Source organism: Homarus americanus, unplaced genomic scaffold, assembly GCF_018991925.1.
Source record: "Homarus americanus isolate GMGI-L3 unplaced genomic scaffold, GMGI_Hamer_2.0 scaffold50924, whole genome shotgun sequence".
In the NCBI taxonomy this organism is placed as follows: domain Eukaryota; kingdom Metazoa; phylum Arthropoda; class Malacostraca; order Decapoda; family Nephropidae; genus Homarus; species Homarus americanus.
Genome location: NW_024718094.1, coordinates 6471372 through 6493654, shown reverse-complemented (window position 1 = coordinate 6493654; position 22283 = coordinate 6471372). Strand labels below are relative to the sequence as shown.

General features: G+C 43.4%; 1 protein-coding gene across 4 annotated transcripts in view; it reads right to left on the bottom strand.

The window, feature by feature from the left end:
- The window catches only part of LOC121859166 (glycine receptor subunit alpha-2-like), a 259881-nt gene that overhangs the window by 146185 nt on the left and 91413 nt on the right, over window positions 1-22283 (bottom strand). For all 4 annotated transcript variants that reach the window (XM_042355913.1, XM_042355915.1, XM_042355914.1 and 1 more), the window contains exon 3: window positions 10637-10740. In XM_042355913.1, the coding sequence (XP_042211847.1) occupies window positions 10637-10740 (104 nt within the window). The remainder of the gene's footprint in view (window positions 1-10636; window positions 10741-22283) is intronic.

The window sequence follows — 22283 nt, the reverse complement described above, 5'->3', positions numbered from 1 at the left end:
TGTTTTAGATATTTCTTATTCATAAACATGAAATTATAAACAGAAACAAGGGAAATGTAATCGACCTTTAACAAAATGGTCTCATAGTCAATGTACAATGAAAGACAAAAGTCGTGTCGTGAAATTTGGTGAAAACATATGCCGAAAGGCTAAACTTTTGGTGCGCTCTGCGTTGTGGTAGGGCTCTCATAATGTTTCACGAGTTATATTTAATCTTCGGACAAAAGCGCGACACGACTTTTGTCCTTGATTGTACACACGAGGCTCAGGTCCCTTCCTCGTGCACACGACAGCATGACACCGCAACCATTTCTCTGTGATAGTAATTCCTTAGCGATATTAAATTTCCAAATCATAGCTTCGCATTTGTCAAAGTGTGTAACCTCCATCATTACTCTGAAAACATTATTAATTACATCCTTTAGTCGTACGTTGTAATTGTTCAGGATAATGATAATATTTATTGACAAGACAGAACGATCACTCATACGATTATTGTTGAATACTCGGCTGTTATTCCTCTCTGAGTTATTCACTTCCTTGTCAACCAGCGCAGGTGTGGAGTAGTAGGATCAACATTCCTTGAGTACTTCCTCCGCACACAGTTCAGTTCATTCAAAGCTTTATCGTCGAGGTGCCACAGACACTAAATGTTACACAGGTTAACTCTGGGTCCCATGTGCCAAGATAACCAACTCCTAGAAATATCTGCTCTCTGTTTCCTCCCATTCTACTACGTCACTCGACAATGACTGTCAAAGTAGCCTGCGGGAAGGACATCCACGTCGATGTAAGTCTCAATTTTGGTGTGGGTGAGGCGGAAAGAACGCGGATCCCGTCACGGGTCACACAGCTTTACGTCACAGCCCGACCCAGACACCCCGGCAGTGAGGGCTCCCCCAATCAGAGGGCCCAGCAGTGAGGGCTCCTCTACCATAAGGGCCCAGCAGTGAAGGCTCCTTCACTCTGAGTACCCAGCAGCGAGGGCTCTTCCACTTTGAGGGCCCTTCTATACCTCTCTCCCTCCATACTTACCGCCCCCCCCCCTACGTACTGTATCACCTTCTATACCACCTTCACTCCATACATCCTTCCAAAATCATTTTATACCCCTTTCCCTTACTCCCTCCTTCCTTCTATACCTCCTTTTTAACCTCCCTCCTGTCTTCCTGCCACCCCCCTCTCCTTCCACCTCTCTCTCCTTCCATCCCTCTCTCCTTCCATCCCTCTCCTTCACTCCCTCTCCATCCCTTTCCTCTCCTTCCATCCCCTCTCCTTCATCCCCCTCCTTCCCTGCCTCTCTCCTTCCATCCCTCTCTCCTTCCACCTCTCTCTCCTTCCCATCCCTCTCTCCTTCCACCCCCCTCTCCTTCCACCCCTCTCACCCCTCTCTCCTTTCATCCATCCCTCTCCTTCCCTCTCCATCCATCCCTCTCTCCTTCACCTCCCTCTCCCTCTCTCCATCCATACCTCTCCTTCCATCCCCCTTCTCCTTCCCTTCATCCCTCTCCCCTCTCCTTCCAATTCCTCCCCCCTCTCCATCCCTCCTTCCATCATTCTCTCTTCCACCCCCTCTCCTTCCTTACCTCTCTCCCTCCCCCCTCTCCTTCTTCCCCCTCCTTCCAATCCCCCCTCCTCCTCCTGCCTCCCTCTCTCCTCCCTCTCTCCTTCCCCCTCTCCTTCACCCCTCTCTCCCCTTCCATCCCCTCTCCATCCATCCCCTCTCCTTCACCCCCTCTCATCCATCTCTCTCTCCTTCCCATCCCTCTCTCCTTCCCATCTCCTCCTTCCATCCCCCCCTCTCCTTCCACCCCTCTCTCCGTCCCCCTCCTTCCAACCCCTCCTGCCATCACCCCTCTCCCTTCCACCCCTCTCCTTCCATACCTCTCTCTCCCTGCCGTCCCCCTCCTTCCAACCCCCTCCTGCCATCCCCCTCCTTCCACCCCCTCCTTCCATCCCTCTCCTTCCAATTTCTCTCCTTCCACCCTCCTCCTTCCATCCCTCCTTCCATCCTCTCTCCTTCCACCCTCTCCCTTCCATCCCTCTCTCCTTCCACCTCTTTCACCTCTCCCTGCCATCCCTCTCCCTGCCATCCCTCTCTCCTCCATCCCCCTCCTTCCACCCCCACTCCTTCCATCCCTCTCCTTCCCATCCCTTTCTGCCTTTTCATCCCTCTCCTTCCATCCTCTCTCCTCTGCCACTTCTCTCCTTCCATCTCTCTCCTTCCATCCCTCTCCTCCCCATCCCCTCCTGCCACCCCCCTCTCCTTCCACCTATTCTCCTTCCCATCCCTCTCTCCTTTTCTCATCCTCTCCTTCCATGCCATCCCCTTCTTCACCTTCCTCCTGCCATTCCCTCTCTCCTTCCATCCTCTCTCTCCTTCCTCTCCTTCCACCTCCCTCTCCTTCCAGCTCTCTCCCTTCCATCCCTCTTCCATCCCTCTCCTTCCATCCCCTCTCTCCTTCCACCCTCCTTCCATCCCTCTCCTCCTCCTTCCACCCTCTCTCTCCTTCCATCCCTCCTTCCATACCTCTCTCCCTCCATGCCTCCTCTCTCCTCCATCCCTCTCTTCCATTCCCACTCTCTCTCTCCTTCCATTCCTCTCTCCTTCCATCCTCTCGCCTTCCCATATCTCTCTCCTTCCATCCCCTCTCTCCTTCCATCCTCCTCTCCCCTCCCTCCCTCTCCTTCCCACTCTCTTCCATATACCTCTCTCCCCCTCCGCACCGCTCCATACCTCTCTCCATCCCCTCCATACCTCTCTCCCCTTCCATAACTTCTCTCCTCCTCTCCCTTCCCTTACTTCTCTCCTCCCTTACCTCTCTCCTCCTTTTCTCTCCCTCCACTTACCTCTCTCCCTCCTTACCTCTCCTCCCCTCCCTTCACCTCTCTCCCTTCCATCCTCTCTCCTTCCGCCTTCTCTCCCTCCATCCTCTCTCCCCTCCATCCCCTCTCTCCCCTCCCTGCTTCTCTCCCTCCGCCCTCTCTCCCCTCGCTACCTCTCTCCTCCATCCCTCTCTCTTCCTTGCTTCTCCCTCGCCACCTCTCCCTCCATACCTCTCTCCCTCCATGCCCGCTCTCCTTCCTTCCCTCTCTCCTTCCTTTCCCCTCCTTCCATATCTCTCTCCTTCCACCTCTCTCCCCTCAATACCTCTCTCCCTCCGCATGCCTCTCTCCTTCCATCCCTCTCTCCTTCCTTACTTCTCTCCCCTCATACCTCTCTCCCCTCCATACCTCTCTCCTCCATACCCGCTCTCCCTTCCATCCCTCTCCCTCTCTCCTTCCATCCATACCCTCTCTCCCCCTCCTTCACCTCTCTCCCCTCCATCTCTCCCTCCATCCTCCCCTACCCTTCATACTTCTCTCCTCCCTACCTCTCTCCCTCCCATACCTCCTCCCTCCATCCCTCTCCTTCCATCTCTCTCTCCTTCCCATTCCATCTCTCTCCTTCCATATCCTCTCCTTCCACCCTCTCTCCATACCTCTCTCCTACCGCCTCCTCCATCCCCTTCCTTCCATACTTCCTCTCTCCCTCTCCCCCCTCCATACCTCTCTTCCCTCCATACCTCCCTCTCCTCCATCCCTTCCTCTCTCCTCCCACACCCTCTCCTCCACACTCTCTCCTTCCATCCTTCATCCTTCCACTCTCTCCCTCCTCTCTCTCTCCTCCATACCCCCTCCTCTCCCTCCATACCTCTCTCCTCCACCCTCTCTCCTTCCATCCCCTCTCCTTCCATACTTCTCTCCCACTCTCCCTCCATCTCCCTCTCTCCCTCCATACTTCTCTCTCTCCTCCCCCTCCCCCTCCATACTCCTTCTCTCTCTCCTCCATACCCTCCTCCATACCTCTCTCTCTCCTCCGCCTCCTTCCATCTCCCCCTCCTTCCACATCTCTCCCTCCATCTCTCCCTTCCCACCCCTCTCTCCCCCTCAATACCCCTCTCCCTCCATACCCCCTCCTTCCATCCCTCTCCTTCCCAGCCTCTCCCTCCATACCTCTCTCCCCTCCATACCTCTCTCCCCCATGCTCTCCTTCCATCCCTCTCTCCTTCCTTCTCCCCTCTCCCACTCCTTCCATCCTCTCCTCTCTTCCACCCTCTCTCCCTCCATACCTCTCCCTCCATACCTCTCTCCCTTCCATCCCTCTCTCCTTCCTCCCTCCATACTTCTCTCCCTCCCTCCATACTTTCTCTCCATCCCCTCCTTCCATACCTCTCCCCTCCCTCTCTCCTCCACACCCTCTCTCCCTCCTGGCTGCCTCCTTCCATCCCCCATCCCACATCTCTCTCCTTCCACCTCTCTCCCCACCCTCTACCTCCTACCCTCCTCCCTGCACCTCTCTCCTTCCATCCTCTCTCCCCCATGCTCTCTCTCCATACCCCTCTCCTCCCTCCACCTCCCTCCATACTTCTCTCCCTCCATACCTCTCTCCCCTCCCTCCATGCCCCTCCTTCCATCCCTCTCTCCCTCCACATCTCTCTCCTTCCATATCTCTCTCTCTCCTTCCACACCTTATACTCTCTCTCCCTCCTTCCACATACTCTCTCCCCCTCTCCATACCTCCTCCCCTCCATACTCTCTCTCCTCCCTCCCTCCACACTCTCTCCCATCCTCTCTCTCTCTCTCCATACCTCTCTCCTTCCATCCCTCTCCTTCCATATCCCTCTCTCCACCTCCACCCTCCCATACTTCTCCATACCCCCTCCCTCCACACCCTCTCTCCGACACCTCTCCCTCCATCCCTCTCCTTCCATATACCTCTCTCCCTCTCCATACCTCTCCCTCCATACCTCTCTCCTCCATACCCTCTCCCTCTCCATCCCCTCCTTCCTATACACTTCTCTCTCCCCCTCCATACCCCTCTCTCTCCCTCCATGCCCTCTCTCCCCTCCATGCCGCTCTCCTTCCATCCCTCTCTCCTTCCATATATCTCTCTCCTTCCACCCCCTCTCTCCCTCCATACTCTCCTTCCATATCTCTCTCCTTCCATATCTCTCTCCTTCCACCCCTCTCTCCCTCCATACCTCTCTCCCTCCATACCTCTCTCTCTCCATACCTCTCTCCCATTCACAGCCAGTCGACATAACCATTAGCAACAGTAATCACCATTGTTAATACACTCCAGCACTAGTAGATCCACCCGTGTCAACAATGTCTCTGTTGCTACAAGAACACCCAGCTATAATGACTATAGTCCCTCCAGGGTTATGCCATTTCCATACTGTCTACCTTCAAAGTTACACGATAGTTGAAGGTAATAGTTTAATCCCTTGAGGACGATGGCTTAAAGTATAATAAACACAGTATAAAAACAACAATAATAATAATAATAATAAAAATAATAATAATAGTTACAATGACAAAATCAACGACAACAAAAAGAAATAATAATTGTGGACATGTTGAAAGTTTGACTAAAAAATATCCGACAAAACTGCATCACTGAACAAAGAATTGCCATAAAATATAAAATATTTATCTGAGAGATAAAGAAAAAAATATTTTAATTACGAAACTAATGTTCTTATCCATAACTTCAAAAACATTCGTGTTTTAAAAGTATAGAAGGAAGTAGCATGGCCGCCATTGTACACGACCACCATCATTTCCCAAACTGTAAAGTCAGGCACCCATTCATTGCTGGTGTGAACTAAACAACGAATTTATTAGGACAGAATGAGTGCTGTATCCACCCTCCCTGACCCCTCCCTGTCCCCCCTCCACTCCTGTGTTACAAAGCCTAACTAATGGATGTCATCTAATGCCATTGAGTTGAAAATATGAGGCAATTTATGAGTGAAATGCAAAAGTAGAGAGACCAATAAACACCTTAATGTTCCTCTCATTTAGTTTCTGAAAAATTGTGAAAATGCGACCAGGGGAACAGGATTATGTTATACTGTGTTAAGTTTGGTTAGGGTGGTCATGTTATGTTATATTCATTTATGTTAGATTAGTTTGGTTATCCTTGAGGTGAATTTAGCTGGAGAGGTATTCTTTAGGTTAGATAACATTGGTTTAGATTGGGTTAGAAAAGGGTCATTTTATCCGGAAAAAAAAACCTACAGCGTGTTTACCCCTGGTGTATGAACCCGAGATGATTAGTTATGGTCCGGTGTGTGTGTGTGTGTGTGTGTGTGTGTGTGTGTGTTGTGTTTGTGTGTGTGTGTGTGCAGGTCCAGTCTTCGCCTCAGAGACCTAACACCTTCATATATTCAAAATGTGTTCACTGCCACCGCTAAATTAGTTTTTGTGCGTGAATTACAATTCTGGTGTTTACTAACTAACACCTGGAATGTGTGTCTGTGTGTGTGTGTGTGTGTGTGTGTGTGTGTGTGTGTGTGTGTGTGTGTATGTGTGTGTGTGTGTGTGTGTGTGTGTGTGTGTGTGTGTCTGTGTGTGTGTGTGTGTGTGTATGTGTGTGTGTGTGTGTGTGTGTGTGTGTGTGTGTGTGTGTGTGTGTGTGTGTGTGTGCATGTGTGTGCATGTGTGTGTGTGTGTGTGTGTGTGTGTGTGTGTGTGTGTGTGTGTGTGTGTGTGTGTGCATGTGTGTGTGTGTGTGTGTGTGTGTGTGTGTGTGTGTGTGTGTGTGTGTGTGTGTGCATGTGTGTGTGTGTGTGTGTGTGTGTGTGTGTGTGTGTGTGTGTGTGTGTGTGTGTGTGTGTGTGTGTGTGTGTGTGTGCATGTGTGTGTGTGTGTGTGTGTGTGTGTGTGTGTGTGTGTGTATGTGTATGTGTATGTGTGTGTGTGTGTGTGTGTGTGTGGTGTGTGTGTGTGTGTGTGTGTGTGTGTGTGTGTGTAATAATAATAATAATAATTAACGGTTTATTGAAAAAGTTCTGCAGCCCGAAGGCTGAAAATATACATTGGACATAAATGACTTATTACATACATTGGTGGTTTAACAAAAGCCTTCATTAGAGAAAGGTAAAGGAACATACAGTGAACATACAGATTAATGTAGGTGTTGAACAGCAAAAACGTAGTGTAGTAACTCCCTCCCAGATGGTGTTAGGAGGGACCTCACGTGGTGTAGTAGTTCCCTCACAGATGGTGTTATGAGGGCCTCACGTGGTGTAGTAATTCCCTCACAGATGGTGTTATGAGGGGCCTCACGTGGTGTAGTAATTCCCTCACAGATGGTGTTATGAGGGGCCTCACGTGGTGTAGATATGATCCCCCTCACAGATGGTGTTATGAGGGGTGGTGTAGTAATTCCCTCACAGATGGTGTTATAGTAAGTAATTCCCTCACAGATGGTGTTATGAGGGGCCTCACGTGGTGTAGTAATTCCCTCACAGATGGTGTTATGAGGGGCCTCACGTGGTGTAGTAACTCCTTCACATATGGTGTTATGAGGGGCCTCACGTGGTGTAGTAATTCCCTCACAGATGGTGTTATATGAGTGAGGTGTGGTTCCAGGCCTTCCTATCGTAGACGGATTAACACATCGCTGGTAGTTGGGTCTCACAGGCCGTTATCACTGGGTACCTGGGACCTCACTGTGTGAAAGGTCAACTTGGGTACCACTGTTACTGTTGAGTTGTTCTCACTGACTTAAGCACTGTTCACCACTGTTCACCTCTGTTTAACACTGGTTCCATTTCTTTCCTAAATGAAATAGTAACTTCTGGCGTGAACTTGTTGATATTCCGGTGGGGAGGAGGGTTCAGGGGAGGGAGTTGGTATGGGCCAACATAACAGTTGACCTGGCTGCTCCGAGAGGAGCGCCAGGTACGTCTTGACCCTTCGGTGGTCAAGGATGTGTGTGTGTGTGTGTGTGTGTGTGTGTGTGTGTGTGTGTGTGTGTGTGTGTGTAGGTCTCCAGGTCTGTGATTGATGTGGTCCTGTCATTATGAATGATGGCTTCCTAAAGCTGACCTGGGCATCAACTTCATCATTTGTCACACCTCATCTGCATTATATCATTTCCCCATCATTCCGTATTCACTATTACTTCAGTATTTAGTATTCTTTTAACCCCAGTATTTTTTAATTTCAATTAAAATTCGATACAATTCCCCTAAGATACCCTTTTCAGGTCGATGGTTAAGCTGTAGCATCGCCCGTAGCAATGATTAAAACATAAACTCATCTCCTTCAAGAGGGTAAATTTTAAACAAACGTCTCTAAAAAGGGTTATAATTTAACCCATCATCCTTAAGGGGTTAATACATAAGCCAAAGTTGCAGTGGCACACACACACACACACACACACACACAAATAATAAATAAATAAATAAATCACAGGTGGCAAAAAAGATGTATTAAGCGACAGACACAGCGCTGTACAGCCCTGATGGTGTACAGTTTAATAAATGGCTGCTTTCATTGTTGTTTTTGCTGTTGGTTTATCATCTGCAGCGAGCTAATGTGTGTGTGCGGAGGTCAAGTATTCTGGTATATTGTGCGAAGCCGAGTGTTCTGGCACAATATTTATAGAATTAAGTGTTCTGGTACAATGTGTGTTGAGGTCCGGTGTTCTGGCACAATGTGTGTAAAGGTCGTGTGTTCTGGTACGATATGTGAAGAAGATAAGAGTTTTGGTACCATGTGTATAGTATAGTAGTGTAGCGGCTTAGGTTAAATATTTGTTACAAATGTTCACGTTGTAACAAATGCACCAAAATTTGCAGAAACCCGTTTCAGAGCACTTGGAATCATATAAGAGTGGGAACCCATCTCCATCTTTTTTAATTTGGAATACATTCAAGATGGAGTCCAAAAAGGCCGTCATGGCGTGAATTTCTCATATCTCAGCTCCTGATTGTCATATAAACACGGTTTTTTAACTACAATGTAGATTTCCAGGCATGTGTGTAATGGTCGAGTGTTCCGGCACAATATGTGTATTGGTCGAGTGTTCCGGCACAATGTGTGGTGGGGTCGAGTGTTCCGGCACAATATGTGTATTGGTCGAGTGTTCCGGCCCAATGTGTGGTGGGGTCGAGTGTTCCGGCACAATATGTGTATTGGTCGAGTGTTCCGGCACAATGTGTGGTGGGGTCGAGTGTCTGGTACAATATGTGTATTGGTCGAGTATTATGGTACAATGTGTGTAGAAGGCGAATATTCTGGTTCACTATTAGGTAATATAGGAATTAATTCTGGTTTCTTTTATGACTCTTGAATTTGGCAAAAAAAATCCTCTTCATTACAGTAATTAAAAAATAGTGAAACGACAACGTGAAACAGTCTGTGACAACGGAAGTGAAATAATATGTTGCAACGCAAGTTAAATAATCTGTTACAACGCAACAGAGGTTAACAGGTGTGCAAATGTTTATCGCTGGGAATTACATGTTTTACATATAAAAATGAGAAACTTTCATGTTGTATTGTGTGTGTGTGTGTGTGTGTGTGTGTGTGTGTAATTATGCTGTAATAAAAAACAGTGAACAACAATGAAAACAACCTACAGGAACTCAAACACCCCTGTCCCGGGGTGCACACAGACTGTCAGCCACTAGACAGAGCTGAATACTGCAGTCAAGTTCTGTTCCTGCAGCACACAAAAAACTTTCCTCAAAGCCAACAATAACCTCTTCCTACAGCAGATAGTTGAGAGATAACACCTTCCTCACGACAACATTTATCTGCGATAGAAAAACTAAACACATAAGCCTATAAATAAGAGGAATTTCAGCTATTTATTCTTACGACAGAAATAACCACACACCCTTATATGAAAACGAAATGGTTATAAAACAAGATGGACAATAAGTAATACAAGAGACACCCGGACAACCAACACTCGTACACATAAAAGCAGTCTCGGGACAACAAAACAAAAGTATATTAAAAAAAACATTCAATTTAATTAACTGGGAACCTTTCTAATAAATGGTGTGGGGAAGAAACAGTTCATCGAATGAACACTAATTTAATAATTTACTGAGCCTTTTGATTATTTATGTAATACTGCAGTAAACAGAACTATAAACTCTTTTTTGGTAGGTTAGGAACGTGACCCAGCATTACAATAAGTTACAGGGCGTATAATAATATAAAGAATACTCTCAGCAGAAGATATGTTCTCGAAAATGAACACATTATGATCATTATCGTTTTCTCAGTATGTCATCCATCAGCTGGTAGTTTTCTTCATCACAATTTCAGAGAACAACACTTGTATTGACCAAATTCTTACAACAACTAGAGAGATAGTTGCCGTTTAGGTTGCTTTTTCTGCACTATTTTCCTTCGTCACAGTGGTCCTATGGCTGTGTCGGGTTGTTATTCTTCTGACCTTAATTTATCTTATCGCTCACCACCATATAAGTCAATAGAAGATTTTAACACAATTCTTCACCACATTTCTAGTTTGGTTTTGAAAGGTACAACTTTGAACTCTTTAAACAAATAAGAAATTCTTATAGAATTAAATTTGTGAGTTATAAAGAAAAGTCGTGAGGTGTCAGAGTGATTTAGTGTTATTAAGGCTTTATGCTTGAGCGTAAGTGTCAGCTGCTTGCCAGTGAGTGACCGAGTGATATGATGGGCGGATCTGTGACTTACCTGCTACTACTTTAGTACAGTAATAACAGTACTATCATTACCCAGTACAATGTCAACTACTTCAGTGCTGCTACAATTATCCACCATTACAAAGCACAACCACTACAATGACACTTACTGAGATGGTTCGTCGGCGTCGCACGTCGGTCGTACGTCGTGAGGAGGTTATCCAAGATCTGCAGGTCTGTCAAGGTCTGCAGATCTGTCATTTGCCCGCACAGCCTAAGAGGAAAGAAGTGGTGTTAAGCAACTTTTGTTATGTTACACACACACACACACGCACAGTAGCAGTAATCCATATATCACTAACACTATTAGTACTAAGCTATACATACAGTGTATCATATCAGTAATACAATAATACATATCCCTATGCCAACTCCCAACTCCAAAGAATGAAGAACAAGTGAAGGCAAAAGAATACACTGCTTCCAAAACATCTTCATATAAGAACACGTGAGTGACGTCTTCAGGATCTGACTCAATCTGGAACTCCAAGTTAACTCGAGTGTCGTGTGTGTGTGTGTGTGTGTGTGTGTGTGTGTGTGTGTGTGTGTGTGTGTGCGTCAAACTTATACTCGAGTTTGTATAGTATATCACTTACTGCTTCTTCCGCGCATAAATTTCCTCCTCCTGTCTCTTCCCTTCCCTTCTTCAATTTCTTCCTCCTTTATCGCGAGTTAAATTTTCTTATTCCACCATCACTGTCCTATCTATCCCTTTTAAATGGTTTGCCAGATGTTCACGTCCACATAACTCTTCAGCTGTACCTTTAAATCCTTCCTTGAAAGTCGCCCACAAACTCTTTACTCTATTCCATCTCTCTCCAATTCTCCCAATTTTCCTCTAACTTGCCCTTTGTACATCTCCCTCTCATCTTCACTACACTTCAACCAGCTAATCATTATACTCCTCCTCCTCCTCTTTATCCTTGTTCCTTCTTTCCCTTCCCAATTATCTCCTCAAACATCTGTTGGATTATACTATGTTTCTTTGTGGTGGTCTGAGAGTATCACCCCCCATCGCTGGCTGGATGCTCTTACCAGATCATTCTTGATTCAGGTGTTGTCTCGTCAATATAATAGTACCTTGTGTGGTTCCTATTTTTGGAAGGAACAGTAGACCACTGTTAAGCAGTTTCTCGCTAGCATCTCCACCAAATACTGCCTTTCCTTATAACTGTTGCTCTAACTATACTTGTCCATTGAGTCTCTCTCCTCCATTTATCTTATCCCAAACTCAGTTCAATCTTCCTCTCCATTGTCTCATCTCCATTTGGACATTCCAATCCACAGTCGCTATCAAGAGGAATTTTGCTTCCGCCTCTCGATAACACCTTCCATTATATGCTTCTCTTTCCTCTTGAGGTCTTCCAGGGTATGTTAAACACCTTGACAAAATAAATATAACCCGTCCCTACAGTAATTAACCTTACTTCCAACTACAACACTTTATTTCTCTACTTATCTACTAATATTCAATTATTACTACATCCTTTGTTCCTTCTCCTCATCCTCCTCTTCCCTTCATCATCCTATAAATATCTCGCCTCAAGTTCTCCTGTTGGCTGGCACACACACCTATTACTGAACACCAACAGCTGAACACCACAGAAGTTTTGAATACAACACTACCTGCCTTAGACAACACAACTGATGTGCTTTTGCAATCGTAATTTTTTTTAATTGATTAAAATATTTAAATTAAATCCACGAGTAAAGTTTCGTGTAAATTGGGTAATGAGCTTGACAGTAAGACATGATGGAGCTAGACGGTAGTGTTGACAATGTTGCAACACTCAACAAGCATGATGGAGTGAGGAAGTAGTGTTGACAATGTTGCAACACTCAACAAGCATGATGGAGTGAGGAAGTAGTGTTGACAATGTTGCTACACTCAACAAGCATGATGGAGTGAGGAAGTAGTGTTGACAATGTTGCAACACTCAACAAGCATGGAGTGAGGAAGTAGTGTTGACAATGTTGCAACACTCAACAAGCATGGAGTGAGGAAGTAGTGTTGACAATGTTGCAACACTCAACAAGCAGGGAGTGAGGAAGTAGTGTTGACAATGTTGCAACACTCAACAAGCATGATGGAGTGAGGAAGTAGTGTTGACAATGTTGCAACACTCAACAAGCATGATGGAGTGAGGAAGTAGTGTTGACAATGTTGCAACACTCAACAAGCATGATGGAGTGAGGAAGTAGTGGTGACAATGTTGCAACACTCAACAAGCATGATGGAGCTAGACGGTAGTGTTGACAATGTTGCAACACTCAACAAGCATGATGGAGTGAGGAAGTAGTGTTGACAAGGTTGCAACACTCAACAAGCATGATGGAGTAAGGAAGTAGTGGTGACAATGTTGCAACACTCAACAAGCATGATGGAGTGTGGAAGTAGTGTCGACAATGTTGCTACACTCAACAAGCATGATGGAGTGAGGAAGTAGTGGTGACAATGTTGCTACACTCAACAAGCATGATGGAGTGAGGAAGTAGTGTTGACAATGTTGCTACACTCAACAAGCATGATGGAGTGAGGAAGCAGTGGTGACAATGTTGCAACACTCAACAAGCATGATGGAGTGAGGAAGTAGTGGTGACAATGGTGCTACACTCAACAAGCATGAGGAAGTGAGGAAGTAGTGTTGACAATGTTGCAACACTCAACAAGCATGATGGAGTGAGGAAGTAGTGGTGACAATGTTGCTACGCTCAACAAGCATGATGGAGTGAGGAAGTAGTGTTGACAATGTTGCAACGCTCAACACTCAGATATTGCAGACTCTGCTGCAATTAATCATCAATTTCCGAGTTATGAATTATGCTGACACCTGCATCTGGTGACATCTGTATGTGCTAACACGAGTGCTCTCTCCCCCTCCCCCTAGTGTTTATTTAACGTACAGTTTACACGTATTATTACATACAGTATGTTCATAGCCCATCCACATCTTTTTTTCCGCATCTCTTGGTCTCTTAAGTAACCCTGAACATCACTGAGACACATGACAGTACAGCTACCATCACTAAGAGACATGACAGTACGGCTACCATCACTGAGAGACATGACAGTACAGCTACCATCACTGAGAGACATGACAGTACAGCTACCATCACTGAGAGACATGACAGTACAGCTACCATCACTGGGAGACATGACAGTACAGCTACCATCACTGAGAGACATGACAGTACAGCTACCATCACTGGGAGACATAACAGTACAGCTACCATCACTGAGAGACATGACAGTACAGCTACCATCACTGAGAGACATGACAGTACGGCTACCATCACTGAGAGACATGACAGTATGGCTACCATCACTGAGAGACATGACAGTACAGCTACCATCACCAAGAGACATGACAGTACAGCTAACCATCACTGGGAGACATGACAGTACAGCTACCATCACTGGGAGACATGACAGTACAGCTACCATCACTGAGAGACATGACAGTACAGCTACCATCACCGAGAGACATGACAGTACAGCTACCATCACTGGGAGACATGACAGTACAGCTACCATCACTGGGAGACATGACAGTACAGCTACCATCACCGAGAGACATGACAGTACAGCTACCATCACTGGGAGACATGACAGTACAGCTACCATCACTGGGAGACATGACAGTACAGCTACCATCACTGGGAGACATGACAGTACAGCTACCATCACTGGGAGACATGACAGTACAGCTACCATCACTGGGAGACATGACAGTACAGCTACCATCACTGGGAGACATGACAGTACAGCTACCATCACCGAGAGACATGACAGTACAGCTACCATTAACTAAAGTACAGGAGGGGAAACTGGGACGTTTTAAAAATAAAATTTAGTTGTTTATTTAGCCATGATCACAAAGATACAAAGTGAACAACATCAATAATACCATGACTGAGCCTTGCAAATGCCGTTGCCTTTTTGACGGTACCTGATAAATACTGTACATTTATCTGAACAAAAATAACAGTATTATCTGGATTACAACAACTTACTTGGTGTTAGCAAAGAAACATTGAACTTTTATGAATAATGTACTCCAGGCCAGGCAATCTAGGTTCACTATAATGTACTACAGGTACTCCATGTTCACCAGTTATGTACTACAGGTACTCCATGTTCACCAGTAATGTGCTACAGGTACTCCATGTTCACCAGTAATGTACTACAGGTACTCCATGTTCACCAGTAATGTGCTACAGGTACTCCATGTTCACCAGTTATGTACTACAGGTACTCCATGTTCACCAGTAATGTACTACAGGTACTCCATGTTCACCAGTAATGTACTACAGGTACTCCATGTTCACCAGTAATGTACTACAGGTACTCCATGTTCACCACTAATGTACTACAGGTACTCCATGTTCACCACTAATGTACTACAGGTACTCCATGTTCACCACTAATGTACTACAGGTACTCCATGTTCTCCACTAATGTACTACAGGTACTCCATGTTCACCACTAATGTACTACAGGTACTCCATGTTCACCACTAATGTACTACAGGTACTCCATGTTCACCACTAATGTACTACAGGTACTCCATGTTCACCACTAATGTACTACAGGTACTCCATGTTCACCACTAATGTACTACAGGTACTCCATGTTCTCCACTAATGTACTACAGGTACTCCATGTTCTCCACTAATGTACTACAGGTACTCCATGTTCACCACTAATGTACTACAGGTACTCCATGTTCACCACTAATGTACTACAGGTACTCCATGTTCACCACTAATGTACTACAGGTACTCCATGTTCACCACTAATGTACTACAGGTACTCCATGTTCACCACTAATGTACTACAGGTACTCCATGTTCACCACTAATGTACTACAGGTACTCCATGTTCACCACTAATGTACTACAGGTACTCCATGTTCACCACTAATGTACTACAGGTACTCCATGTTCTCCACTAATAAGAACATAATAAAATAAGGAGTCTGCAATAGGCCGGTTGGCCTGTGCATGGCAGCTCCTGTCGAGAGTTACTACCACTCTCTATCATCCATGAATCTATCTAGCCTCCTTTTGAAACTTTCCAGAGTTCCCGCACTTACTACAAAGCTGCTAAGCTTGTTCCATTCGTCCACCACCCTATTTGTGAACCAGTTTCTTCCAATCTCCCTCCTAAACCTAAACTTATCCAACTTGAATCCGTTGTTCCGAGTCCTATCCTGCTCGGATATTATAAGAACTTTATCTATATCCCCTTTATTGATTCCTTTCACCCACTTAAATACTTCTATCATATCTCCCCGCACTCTTTGTCTTTCTAGAGAATGCAAGTTAAGTTTCTTTAACCTATTCTGATATGGAAGGTTTCTAAGTCCCGGAATCATTTTTGTCATTCTTCGCTGCACCGACTCTAGTGAATTGATATCCATTCTATAATAAGGGCACCAGAACTGAACCGCATAATTGAGGTGCGGCCTGACTAGCGCAAGATATAGTTGCAATAAGACCTCTGCACTCTTGTTACTTACACTTCTAGATACAAAACCCAATACTCTGTTTGCCTTATTTCGAACATTAACGCACTGTTTTCTAGGCCGTAGGTCCGGGCTTACAAGTACCCCTAGGTCTCTTTCACAAGTCGACTTCTCTAGGTTGATGTTGTTAGGGCTGTATACATTATCAGTATTTGTTCTTCCAATATTAAGTAGGCTGCACTTGCTGGCGTTGAATTTCATTTGCTATTTTTCAGACCACCCCTGCAGTTTATTTAGAACCTCCTGTAATGCATTTGCATCCTGCCCTGAATTAATCTACCGCCCTATTTTGGTGTCATCCGCAAACTTGCTTATGTCACTGCTGATCCCAGTATCTAGATCGTTTGTGTAGATTATGAACAAGAGTGGGCCCAGTACTGACCCCTGGGGAACGCCACTGGTTACACGGCCCCACTCAGATTTAACACCATCTAAGCTGACCCTCTGCGTTCTATCGGTGAGCCATGATTTTATCCAATTTAAAACTTTCCCCTCGATACCATAAGCTTTAATTTTTCTCAGAAGCCTCTGATGCGGTACTCTGTCAAATGCTTTGCTAAAGTCTAAGTAAATAACATCGTAATTTTCGTCATTATCTACTACCTCGAAGACTTTCCTAAAAAACGTCAGCAGATTTGTTAGACAAGATTTTCCCTTTGTAAACCCATGTTGAGAGTCGTATATTAATTTGCTTTTCTCTAGATGCGATCGGATGCTATCTGCTATAATTGATTCAAGAAATTTTCCCACTACTGACGTCAAACTGATCGGCCGGTAATTTGACGCTGATGCTCTGTCTCCCTTTTTGAATATGGGTAATACATTTGCCTGTTTCCACAAGTCTGGAAAAACTCCAGTGTCTAATGATTTTGTAAATAAATTTACTAGGGGTCCGCTAATCTGTTCCCTCCACTCTTTCAAGACTCGAGGGAAAATTTCGTCCGGCCCTGGGGATTTTGTCTTCTTTAGTTTATTTATCCTCTTAAGAACATCCTCTTTTCTGATAGTGATATTCTTTAATTTCTCTTCTTCCTTTCCCCTAAATATCAGTTCCACCTCTGGAATTTCCTCGCGAATTTCTTCTGTGAAAACTGATAAGAAGTAGTTGTTCAATGCTTTGCTTATTTCTACACAGTCATTTATCACTTCTCCCCTCCCTGACTTTAAAGGCCCAACTTTGTACTACAGGTACTCCATGTTCTCCACTAATGTACTACAGGTGCATAAGCAGAGGTCCAGGGTTTGATATGGAAGTCCGCGTGTTTCCTATTTTAATGTTGTCAGCAAATTTATGTTGTTATCTACGCCTATATCTATGTCGTTTAGCTATGTATATGATAAAAAGTAATGGTCCAAGTACTGAGCCTTGGGGTACTTCACTAGTGACATTACCCCAATCAGATTTAGTGCCATTAATTCTGAGTCTGTTTCCTGTCCTGTAACCACGCCCTAATCCAATTTAGAATATCTCCTCCAATTCCCTGTGCCTCCACTTTAAGTATTGTCTTTCATGAGGGACCCTGTCGAAGGCTTTGCTAAAGTCGAGGTAAACCACATCATAATCGTGTGTCCATCATCCACCGATTCAAAAACAGTCGAAGCCCAGTTGGGAATCATTGATCAACTTGTGCTTCTCCAGGTGATTTCTAACCTAGTTTGAAATTATTGTTTCCAGTAATTTGTCTACAATTAATGTTAAACTGATTGGCCGGTAGTTAGAGGATAGTGATCTATCTCCCTTCTTGAAAATTGGTTTCACATTCGTTATTCTCCAGAATTCTGGTGCTACACCCGTTTTAATGGCATGTTAAACAAATTTGCTAAGGGCATACTAAGCTCTTCCTTATATTCCTTTGATACTCTGGCAAATATCTCACGGTTACCTGGCGACTTATTTGGCTTTAGTTTGTCTATTTGTTATTAATATCGCTACTAGTCATTACTATCTCGCATAATCTAGTTTCTTTACTATCTCTGGCATCACGAAAATTGTGACCAAGTCCCAGGTTGCTGACCTGACTTCCTGCCTCATTTACACACAATAGCAGGGTCTCAATTGTTTCTCTTACCATTGACAACGCAACATACATATATTGTTTCTCACTATTAATCTTTTTTTTAATTTTTGTATTTATGTATGGTTCTTTATTATTATTATTATTATTATTATTATTATTATTATTATTATTATTATTATTATTATTATATTTTCGTCCCCCAGGCTCCGATGTGGGTCAGTGACCTGTGCCCGGGTGGGCTAATCCCCGTAAAAAAAAAGTCGGTGCCTCGGGTATCATGTTTAAATTTTGAGTTGTGAAAACTGTTGGAAAAATATCTAATCAGATTATTGCTCATTTCTCCGTCGTTATCCGTTAGCTCGCCGGTATCTGAAAATGGAGTTATCGAAATATTTGGAGTTTTGAGATGAAAGAATACTGTAGCACTAACAGCCTTCAAAAGTATAGACTTAATGGATTATCTGAAGATAAGGCACCCCGGTTTATTTCAACAGATAATTAAACAACCTAACCTAACCTATAACGTAAGTAAATAAGAAAACTAAAGACAAATAATAAAAGATGTTAATAGAAAATAAGAAAATTGGCAAATGATGAATGATAAGACAATAGAAAATAAACAAGAATGATAAATTAACAAATAACACGGGAATAGTATAGGTAACAAGAGGATCTATACAATACAGAATATAAGTTTAAGACTTGTGGAGAAGTCGTTCGTTTGGCTCCTCGATAAAAGTGTCGTGCACCTTGGTGAGGAAGATTTATCACTCGTAAGTCTCCAAGGAGGTGATTCGAACCACTGACCTGAGTTATTACGGTAAAAAAAAAGACGTTCTTGTGTTAAAGGAATAATAAGAGACAACGAACTAGCAGGGAAGTGAATTGTCTGTTTGTGATGAAGAACGACGTGAAGACGGATGTGCCGCTGGCGAATGAATTCCCAATAGAAAAACGAACACTTATGAAACAGTGAAGTACTGTAGAAATCTTGATTCACTTTGTTTCGTTCAGAATAGATGAAAATGGATGAAATTAATTTCGTCGTGAATCTGGCACAGCTGATCCTCGTCATTCAGTTCAGATGGATTGTTTTCGCGGGATTTGGGGAGTAATTACATGAATATATCAAAGGGGATGAAGACCAAGACAAGATATATGGCAACTTATTATAGAAAATGTAATATAAATTCTCCTCGTTTTCTTAATATTTATAAGTTCAATTTCCCTCTAAAATTTGATGACATGTAATTATTAGTGTTTTCAGTTTTCATTTTAGGGTGTTCGAGGGTGGCACGTACTGTTTCTGTGTTATATAGGTGTATAGGAGACGCAACCAATTATTAGTGCTAGCATTAGAGAGGTCAATCGTAAAGTGAAATAGGGTGGGACTATTTCTTCAGGTAACCTGATATTAATCATGTCCAATAAGTAATGACAATTCTCACTACATAATGTCCAGGAGGGAATACTGCTAACGTTTCCTTCAGTGTATAATATTCCTCCCCTACTGAGTGCCACTCGAGGCTGTTAACCTGTGACAGAAATAAGGTATCTCTAAAACATCCACGTAAAATTTCCCTCCTGAAAAAATTCCTCGTAATGACAAGGTATTCAGTAAAATCTTCCTTTGACCGAAATCCTATGATAAAAATCCCCTTTGATAGTTTTTCCTTGACAAGTAACATCAATAAACTGACTTTGAAGATTTTCCTGTAAAAACAAAAACACACTTGTGACACATTTCGAGAGACAAAATTCCCATGAATGTGTCCCGCTAATAAATTCCATCTGACATGTTGTTGACAGGTTACCTTTAACACGTCTCACTGATAAGTTCCACTGACAAATTTATTCAGATAAATCGACGTCAGAGAATTCCTGACAATTTCTCTCAGATAAACTTACACGCTTGGCAAATATTCAAAACATTTAATACTCAATATACAGAGAATTGCTATTGAAATGATATAAAAATATCCTATTGGTATATTCAACATTGCAAGAGCATGGAGTCGTTAATGTGCATTTTTTTTAAGTAAAAATCTAATTATTTTTTCTAAAAGGTTCATCAAACAGTCGATAAGTCCTAATAACTTGCTATGTCTAATAAATTTTACTATTAAATAGGAAACGGTAAACTGGGCGGTGGAAATCGTTCCTACTTTTATTTTAACAAATATATAACAATAAGATCACACAAAAGTTATTGTCAAATCTATTCATTTAGATGTCGTTTCCTTGCTAAATACTGAAAATATTTGAAACAGGATGATGTGAACTGATAGGAGTTATATGACACAGGAAAAACGCATTACCACGTATAACTCTGACTGTCGTTAACACACGAATCAGGGTAAATTAAACTATAATTTTAGATCGTCTTATTAATATGCTTCATGGCCTTGTCAGCCAAACAGAGCACCGCTGAGGGTAAGGCTATGTCCCATTTGCGAGCGTCCTGTAGCGGCGGGGGTCGATAGAGACTGGTTTACCTGGTTGAGTACAGACTAAGGAGAAATACTTGAGAAGGCTAATATATACAGTAGAAGAGAGTGAGATCAAGTCCCTAGGGGACAGCAGGGGTCCACACTCTTCCGGTCATAAGGTTGTGACCCTTACTAATCTTCTCAAGTATTTCTCCTTAGTCTGTACTAACCCCTGAAGTTGTGAATTACACGAAAACGCTTGGGAACTTCGTGTTTTCTTCCTTCCTTGTGGTTATCAGCATATATATATACAGTATATATATATATATATATATATATATATATATATATATATATATATATATATATATATATATATATATATATATATATATATAAATATATAACACGCGTGTTATATGGACTAAAATGAAAATATATATATGGTACCTCATGTTTCATACCAGCTGGATTCGGTAAAATGCTACTGACACCACATACCCTGGACGGTTCCCAATGAGGTTCACGGCGCCATCAGCTCGATGAACAGATTTTGTGTGAAATATAACAGAGTCTTGGACTGCTTTCAGTGTCTTAGTGGGTTGGTCGGTAGCATTCCTAGTCCCAACCAGTAGGTCGAGGTGCGATTCTGGCTGGTGAGAGGTTGATTGTATGTTCAAGTCCGCGTGTTATATAGACTAAAAATATAAATATATATATATATATATATATATATATATATATATATATATATATTATTAAGTGACATTTTTATTTTAACATTTTTTGTTGTTTTACTTATGAATAATGAATATACATAGTTTTCTTTTTATGTCTTTATTGATATGAATAAATACGTATTTCGTTAACATTACAAGAACTCTTACAAAATTCAGAAGCGAGTTGTTACACAATTCCAGATATAGCAAGACAAAATCCACCTTTACACAAAAGTCTACCAGCATCACCTGGGAGTTTGTTGACATGCAATTACTGCGGGGCGACGTCTAATGTAAATTGTGTGGGACTGGGGGTAACAGTATTTAGGACGTTGTAGAATGCAGTAAAGCATAAAGGCTGTTGCTGGTATCGCCCAGACTGCTTAACCAAAGTAAACGAGGCCATTGCAGATCATAAGGGAAAGAGATACTTAGAAACAAAAATAGAAGAAGCTGAATTCATGTTGATTGCCAAGCTGGAGCAAGTTGGGAGAAAGATCCTCGCTAAGACTGAGGAAGTAGCTGATAGAATAGAGGAAGTAGTTAAGAAGAGCAATGATCAGGTTGTAGCAGGTTGAGAGACTGTGACTGAGAGCAATGCAGGATCTGAACAGGTCCTTCAACAGCTAGGGACTCTGGAAGAAGTGTGTGAGGAGCTGACAACTAGTAGACCTACTTATATGAGAGAAGGAAAAGGGGAACGTTCCGAGCGCAGGAACATCAGGTTGTGGGTAGCCTCCCCACCCCCACTCCCGGGTATCCTAGACATATGTGCATATTACAGGTTCTGATATATTGACAACACCGTTGTGCGGGAATGTGATTAAAAGCTGTCTGGAACCTGAGGCGATCATATGCACCACACCAGCAACATACTTGAATGTCCATGCATAGAAAATGAGCCGAGATGCCCAGACCTTTGTAAGCTGCATTATATGCGTGCAACAGCAAACAGGCCATCAAGTTGAGTGGACTAAGTTGTGTTGAAGTTGAGGGCAACCTATTGTTAATAGGAAGAGGAAGTTAGAAAATGGTGTTGCTGAAGACCTATCAATTTTGTTTT